At 41.4% G+C, this 8585-nt stretch overlaps 1 protein-coding gene across 1 annotated transcript; it reads left to right on the top strand.

Moving 5' to 3' along the window:
- The first annotated feature begins 201 nt into the window (after positions 1-201).
- LOC118392868 (protein fem-1 homolog C-like) lies at positions 202-6132 on the top strand. The gene is made up of 2 exons (XM_035784853.2): positions 202-1558; positions 3506-6132. The coding sequence occupies exons 1-2, from the start codon at positions 1015-1017 to the stop codon at positions 4807-4809; spliced, it is 1848 nt and encodes a 615-aa protein (XP_035640746.1). The 5' UTR covers positions 202-1014; the 3' UTR covers positions 4810-6132.
- The last annotated feature ends 2453 nt before the right edge of the window (positions 6133-8585 follow it).

The raw sequence follows: 8585 nt of genomic DNA, 5'->3' as shown, positions 1-8585 counted from the left end.
CCAACCTTAACCGAACTGCTAACTTTATGACTAACCCTAACTTTAAATTAAGATAAAAAACATTACTTTTTTCGATATATACAATTTTGACTTTGTGGCTGTGGTAACTTCTGACAATCCGTTAACCGCTGTTGCGCAAATACCCACTCTGTGATTGGATGTTTTCCTTGTCAATAAATTGGGTGTTACAAAGAAACGGCATTGTTTTCGATTTGACTTGAAGTGTATTCTGGGTATTGAGTCGTGATAAATTATGTGGTGGGTGGACAAATCTGCCCCCTCAAGTACACCGTAGAAACATGACCATAGTAGATTTTCTTGTGTTATTTCAAATGAAAAACATTTAACGTTCGGGCAAGATTTATGACTCTACCATCTGGTCAACGTCGAAGAAAAAGAAAAGGCATTTCAACCGACTTCGGCTGCTGGACAACGTTGACTAGCTTAGCTTCACATACAGGAAATAAGTGGGGGTGGATGTCGGCGTTCTCTGGGCCTCGCCGTAATTATTAGTATTTTAACTCGATAGCTACAACCTCTACCTATGTCTACTTACACATGGTTCTGTCTGAAAATGACATACATAATTAAGTCTATTCATAAAAAACCGCTTGATGGAATAGAAAAGGACGTCGGACGGCGTAACGTTGGACACTCGGAAGAGTAACTAGCTAGATTGCAGCTGGTATCAATGTTGTTGTTGGTGAGCAGTACAATACAACAGTTAGCCAGCCAATTGAGGAAGTGATCTGTCCGTCGCTAACAAGCCCGTGTTAACTTTCAATTGAAGAGGGGAAAGCTGAACAAGCCAATGTTAACAAATACGTTGATCAACTAGCTACCTGATTTCTACCCATTTCGCTCATTTAGTTAGCTAACAAAACATATTACAACATATTCAAAACTAGCTAGCGCCACGAACAAAGGCTTCTGCTCAGCACCTGCCACGGACTTATCTCGTCGACGTTCCTGTCTTTTTAATCAACGGTGTATCCGGTGAAGGAAGCTGAACCAATGGATTTACAAACGGCTGTTTTCAATGCAGCCAGAGATGGCAAGCTACGGTTGCTTCAGAAACTTTTGGAGAACAAAATTGGCCACGAGGTTATCAAATTAATGGCAGAGAAAACCAACGGGGCGACCCCTTTGCTTATGGCTGCCAGATACGGACACCTGGATTTGGTGGAGTATCTAATGGAGTGTTGCTCCGCACCCGTTGAGATTGGGGGGTCGGTGAATTTTGATGGTGAGACTATTGAGGGTGCCCCCCCTTTATGGGCTGCCTCAGCAGCAGGACACCTGAAAGTCGTGCAGTCTTTACTTGGCCACGGTGCTTCTGTGAACAATACAACACTCACAAATTCCACCCCCCTGAGAGCAGCCTGTTTCGATGGACATCTGGACATTGTGAAATACCTGGTGGAGCACAAGGCAGACCTGGAGGTGGCAAACAGACATGGTCATACATGCCTCATGATTTCGTGTTACAAAGGACACAAGGAAATTGCCCAGTACCTCTTGGAGAAAGGTGCTGACGTTAACAGGAAAAGTGTTAAAGGTGAGTACATTCAAGACGTGTTAATTCTCCTGTGTTGTATATCCTGGGCCTACCTAAACAATGATATTAGGCCTAGTAGCTGGCAGGTGTATTATTCTGTGAATGTCTTCATAAAATCAAGAAGTTGAAACATTTACACTAATTTGTACATCAGATTGGTCTTGATACAATTTCTTGGTGTTTTTCAGACGGTCCCAATGTAAATCCTTTAAATCATCACATTTGTCATGAATCTTGCCCTGGAGGCTGAACCTGGCGATTTCCGCTAGATTGAAATGCAAAGTCAAAATTGGCTATATCGAGAGAAAAAAAGCAAGGATAGGCATTAGTGTTAACGGTGTGGTTAGACTTAGTTTTAAAATCTGATTTTAATACTTAGTGCAACTTTTTTTTTTGCCACTTGTGAATTCGACAAGGAGGACAGATGTTTTTCTACTTGTCCTAAAGCTCAAACCACTTGTCCCCCTGTATTGACAATGGAAGGCTACTGGTCTCTGATCCCATGTATTATCTCCTGCTGTTGTTGCCTTGAGCAAGGCACTTAAAGTAAAATACTGCACTGATAGGCTACTGTATAACACATGTGTTTGGTCAACCCTCCATCTGGAGAGCTACTGTGAGTACAGGCTTTTGATCCAACCCTGATCAAACACACCAGAGTCAGTTTATCAAGGTCCTGTTGAGCAGCTTTATTATTATTATTATTATTATTATTATTATTATTATTTATTAACAATGTGTTTGAGCAAGGTAGGAATAAAAGCCTGTATACCCAGGAGCTCTCCAGGGCTCTCCAGGAGGGGAGGGTTGGCCACCCTGCAACATTACAATTACAACCAGATAGTTTTTGTAATTCCCTCATTCAATGAACCAGGGATCAAATGGCTAAGCTGGGCGAGTTAGCCAACTAAGATGTTTATCTATTTGTAAAGTTAAATTATTCAGTGTTCAGGGGAGTTCTTGACTGCATAGGAGTTACTTGTCCATTAGGCTATTCTAAGAATGTTTATTTTTAATTACTTTGTCATAATTGCATGGCCAGTATTGAATAGATGAGAATCCTAGCAAATTTTGAGCGCTTGAGAGATGGTTTTCCAACTGGAGCATGCAGTATTGGTTTCATCAACTGTGCATCCGTATCAACTGCGTGTCGGCCATTTGCGGTTATACATTAGTGCCGATGGAAAGTTATTTTAGGACATCGGACATGACGATGACATTAATGCAGGCTAGTATTTCACTAGCGAGAACCAGCCAAAATACAAACTGTTTTGAATTGTCTATGTAGTTAGTCTGTGTGTAATTTATTTGACCGGTTGCCCTAATGTCTCTCTGATCCAATTTTCATCTGAATAGCCTGCCCAATTGTTTGATATTGTGATTCTTTTAAAATTTAAAATTCATTTTACTTGTCCATTCAGACAACTGAGATCTATATTCTGCTTGTCCAACAATTGTATTTACTTGCGAAGAGAAAGCGGACAAATGACCGCCATGGAGTTTTGCCTCCAGGGCAAGATTCAGGACAAATGCAAACCTGCTAAATCCTCACATTTGGACCTCTAATCAGGTCACCTAACAAGCTGGTTGAAATTGTATTTAAACCAATTAGGGGAAGGGAATCCACCCAAGCTTTTGCTAAATGTAAGCCTTGCAATCGCCCACTCACAAGATCTGTTCGGGTCCATGAGATTTGCACCCCCTTGGCGTAACGCTTAGATTGGCACATCGAGTTCATCACTCAGAGGTTTCTCCTAGTGAGATAAGGCTACAGGCAAGCATGTGACAAACCCATTTAGTTGACATGTAGAGAATTTAACATTTTGATCAACCTTTTGTCTCTTCACTTCATCATCTTGCATATATATTGCTCTTTATTACTAGAATGTCTGCCAAAAATGACTTCCATTTTGCGGAACACATGCATTTGTTTTTCTTTCTTCACAGGTAACACGGCATTACATGACTGTGCTGAATCCGGCAGCTTGGAGATAATGAAGATGCTGCTAAAATTTGGTGCCACAATGGAGAGGGATGGTTATGGAATGACCCCACTACTGTCCGCTAGTGTGACGGGCCACACTAACATTGTTAACTATTTGACTCAACACCAGCAAACACGCCAATTGGAGAGAATAAACGCCTTGGAACTACTTGGTGCCACTTTTGTGGATAAAAAGCGTGATCTTCTTGGTGCATTAAAGTACTGGAAGAGGGCCATGGACCTGAGATACAGGGACGGCAACAATGTTCTCCACAAAGCACACCCAAAGCAGTTGATCATGGCCTATGACCATGCCAGGGAGGTAAGTAATGAGGAGGAGCTAGACAGCTTGATCTCTGAACCAGATGAGATGAGGATGCAGGCCTTGCTCATTAGAGAGCGCATCCTAGGCCCCTCCCACCCCGACACCTCTTACTACATCCGCTACCGGGGTGCTGTATATGCCGACTCTGGGAACTTTGAGCGCTGTATCAATCTGTGGAAGTACGCCTTGGACATGCAGCAGAGCAACCTGGACCCCCTCAGCCCCATGACAGCCAGCAGCCTGCTGTCCTTCGCTGAGCTCTTCTCCTTCATGCTCCAGGACCGCGCCAAAGGCCTACTGGGCACCTCGGTCTCCTTCGATGACCTCATGGGCATCCTCAGTAAGAGCGTGCTGGAGATTGAGCGGGCGGTGAAACAGAACCTGCCTGACCCGGCTCAGCTCAGCAAGGCCCTCTCCATCATCCTGCATCTCATCTGCCTGCTGGAGAAGGTCCCCTGCACCGTGGAGCAGGACCACTTGAAGAAGGAGACCATCTACAGGTTCCTCAAGCTGCAGCCCTGCGGGAAGAATGGCTACAGCCCGCTCCACCTGGCCGTGGACAGGAACACCACCTGCGTGGGCCGCTATCCTGTCTGTAAGTTCCCCTCTTTCTATGTCACCTCTATCCTACTGGAGTGTGGGGCGGACGTCAACTTCCGCGACGAGGACAACAACAGCCCCCTGCATGTGGCCGCCTCCAACAACCACCCGGACATCATGAATCTGCTGATTGCCTGCGGCACGCACTTTGACAGCACCAACTCCCTGAAGCAGATGGCCTGTGACCTGCTGGACGAGAAGGAGATGGCCAAGAACCTGATCCAACCCATCAATCACACCACCCTGCAGTGTCTGTCTGCACGGGCCATCGTCAAACACAGCCTTTCCTACAGAGGCAACATCCCAGAGAAGCTGGAGGACTTTGTGCTTCTCCACAGATAATGACTATTAAAGACGTGTGAGTGGAGTGCGATCCTGCTCTTTTGATCATATTGAAGTCGAGGATGAATGTCATGTGAACAACTTCGCTTTCCCCGATTACAGAGCCAGAGTTAAAGCTCTGGAAAATCAATGGGGATTTTTGTAATATGGGCATGCACAATATTTTGAACCGAGCTAGTGTTTTGCTTTCTAATTTCTACATATTCCATGCTATTTATTAAGATATCATTGAGAGATTTCTCTTTGTGTGTTTCTCTATTTGCAAAGATGCAGGAATATGTTGAGTCATTTTTACATCACCATGGTTCCAATTCAAACCTTTTTCTTTAACTAATTGGTCTTTTGATCAATCAGATCAGCTCTGAAAAAAATCTGATGCGATTGATCAAAAGACCAATTAGTGGAAAAAATGTCAGAATTGGGCTGCCTGTGTAAATGCAGCCAATGTTGCCAATATATTGACCCTCTACATTTCATTGTACGTTCATTATGCTCTCATTCAATGGTAATGTTTTCAGGGTTTTGGGTCTGTGGAGTTGAGTAATGGACTAATTTCTCGATCAAAACCATAAAGATGCTTCATGAAGTGGTCATGTTTGAAAATACCATAAGTGCTTTATTCCTTCTATGCACAGGCTATGATATGCGACTGTTCTGTGCGGTTTCTTGCATTTTGTTGTAACTCCCCTGTTCCTTCATCTTTCCCTAATTTGTTACACTAAGCAGAGGGATGTGATGTGACAATTGCTGAATGCTGTTAGTGGTGGGGTTGGGTGATTTCATGTGCTAACTGTTAAAGGTTATTAAGTGCTGAAGTTGAGTAGGAGTGTATGCAACCCTCATGCTTGATATCATTGACCTTTGAACCTGATTCTTCTATGGTGATCTGAGCACTAAAGCAACATGGTTAGTTGGAAACTAATATGTCTGTGCATGTAGTTAGAATTCAAAGGAAACCCCTCGACATCTGCGTTTTGACTGGCATATCATTAAATTATTGCATAACCGCTTTAGAGCTCTGACGAACCCAAACCTATAACCTTATTCATCCAATTGCATTATAATTGGAAAGTAGGAAGGCCTTGTATAGTGTGTCTGTCTGAGCTTTGTGAAGTAACCTTGCACATTAGCTTCTTTCATCTGGTTTAAAAAAGGGCTTAACTTAATATGTTAAGGAATAGATTTAGCTAAATACAGAACCATACAAAGGAACCATACCAGGGAACTTGCTTTAATTCTGCACTTTATTACAGACTGTAAGATTCCAATGATCAATTTCATGTCTTAAGAACTAATTTGACAATAAACCCATGTTGCACTTGCCCTCTTTTTCCCAGTGTTTTCATTCAGTCCCAAGTAGCTATGCAGCAGGATTACATTTGTCTCTGTAGTGACTCTCCTGCACACACCTATTTCCCACCCCTTTAACATGTGGCAGTGTTACTGGATGTTATTTTCTTGATGAGTCATGGGCCGAGGAATGCCTGTAGCCAGTAGGGTGGATCCTCTTGATAGATCACAGTAGGCCTGTCTAGTTGGCCATGGTGCTTGAACAAAGACTTGTTGTTTATGCTATTGTTTCTCTATTGTAGAAAAACATGGTCAAGACCAACTTTTTTTTAGATTCTTTGTCGTAATATATTTTCTCAACTCATTAGCCTACCTCTTGGCTGGAATGTTCACGTCATTAAACTAAAATGAGGGTACAGTATGGTTGAGCATGTTCAGACTTGCTTGTAGTCTCAACTATACAATTTACTCATGCTTTTCTTCTTCTGAGAATTATTTATTGCCACTCAATAGGTCACACATTTTAGAGTGTATTTTCATTGCAATATTGTGTTTTTCACCCCTAAAAGGACTTTGCACCCCCATTGAACCCAACCCTTTTAAAACTATTTCCTTTACTGGGCTACACACATTAGTCATTTATAATTTCTGTCCTTTTTGGCAATTGACGCTCAGCCTACTTCTGTCCTGTCTTAAAATAACCCAGAATAATGCCCCACTGAAAACGTGGCCTAAATAAGGGCTCGCTCCAATGTCTCCCTGCAGGTGTTTCAGTCAGTACAACGCCCATAAACCCAGCTGAAAGATGGCACTCCCTAAATGCATCTCAGAAAAGGTTCTAGAAATCATGTTAACCTGTTTTTAAGACTACGTCCAGCTCAGAGTAGGTTTTAGGGTAATGTGAAGACACAGCCCAGACGAACTCTGAGCCTGGACTAAAATCAACTCATGAAAGTTTCAGCTGGTAATCGAAACAGTTTTGAGGTACCGCAAAGGAAAGATAGTGATGACGCTCCTTTGACTTTGTTGCAAATAATGGGGAAAGACCAATGAGGCATCGCCAGCTGTGCACGGTTCAGACAACCACGGTGAATGTGATTGTCAAATGTTGCTATTGTGAAACGTTCAATACATTTCGCCTGACAGTCAGTTTGCCTTCTAATAAATCTTTGCTAATATGTTGGCACGCATTACATTTTTGCTGTTTTACAAATTCTGTTGGTTTACAAGCAGAATTTTTTAATAATATTACCATTACCAACACTTGTCACACCCATTTAATTACTCAAAGTTATATCAAATCTCTTGCCGATAATGTTGCATAAAACATTTTGGAAGATCTATCATTTTTATGGAAGTTAACATAGGCCCTAGATGCCTTTAATTGCCCAATTTAGGCTTTTTTTTAGACGTTGAGTTTCAAAGGGATAACTTGCTGTCGTCTGGACAGGAGATGACAGGTTCCATTAGGCCCAGCGACGCTTCCTGTGTGTGGTAGGGTGGTACTCTAATGAAAGTCCCTTTACCTCTCATATGGGAGCTCTTGTCTGGTAAAGTGTTGGAATTTCTCATTAGTATCGGCCAATGTGAAAAAGGAGACTCCATTGAAACATTTGGCACATGTTCCCACAAAAAAAAGACTATAGAATACTATATTACCTAGTATATAATTCTGTAGAATACAATACTCCACACTGTAGTATCCTTTGGTCATGTAGTGCTTACTATATCATTTTGTAGTATACTGTAGAATACAATACTCCACACTGTAGTATCCTTTGGTCATGTAGTGCTTACTATATAATTTTGTAGTATACTGTAGAATACAATACTCCACACTGTAGTATCCTTTGGTCATGTAGTGCTTACTATATAATTTTGTAGTATACTGTAGAATACAATACTCCACACTGTAGTATCCTTTGGTCATGTAGTGCTTACTATATAATTTTGTAGTATACTGTAGAATACAATACTCCACACTGTAGTATCCTTTGGTCATGTAGTGCTTACTTTAGAATGTTGTAGTATACTGTAGAATTCTATACTACACACTAGTATCCCTTGAATGTGTAGTGCTTACGATAGAATTGTGTAGCATACTGTAGAATACTATATTAAATACTACAGTATTATCTGCGAAAACATAGTAATTACAATACTATATTTCTAAGTAATAGTTTTTACTATAGTACTACTACAGTATTTGTACTGTAGTAAATTATACTGCAGTGTATAGTCCTGTCCACAAAAACACTACATTAAATACTACAGTATACTTCCGCAAAAACACTACAGCGAATACTATATACTAATATTACAGTATTTAGAGCATAGTATACCCTAATATTTTTTCATATGGGTGCAGGTGCTATGACAGCCGCATAACAGAGAAAATATTATAGTGCTTCATCTGTGAATAGTAATGACAATAGTGAACTTCCACTGTATTTATCTCTGAACGTACTTATTTTCTGAGACTAGCT

This window comes from Oncorhynchus keta, chromosome 14, assembly GCF_023373465.1.
Source record: "Oncorhynchus keta strain PuntledgeMale-10-30-2019 chromosome 14, Oket_V2, whole genome shotgun sequence".
In the NCBI taxonomy this organism is placed as follows: Eukaryota; Metazoa; Chordata; class Actinopteri; order Salmoniformes; family Salmonidae; genus Oncorhynchus; species Oncorhynchus keta.
Note: the sequence above shows the minus strand (reverse complement) of the source record. Positions and strands in the feature narration are given on the sequence as shown.

Bases quoted from the DNA above. Each gene is read 5' to 3' on its own strand.
- LOC118392868 (XM_035784853.2), top strand. From the start codon at position 1,015: ATGGATTTACAAACGGCTGTTTTCAATGCAGCCAGAGATGGCAAGCTA. The intron at 1,559-3,505 runs GTGAGTACATTC...CTTTCTTCACAG, and splicing joins TAACAGGAAAAGTGTTAAAG to GTAACACGGCATTACATGAC.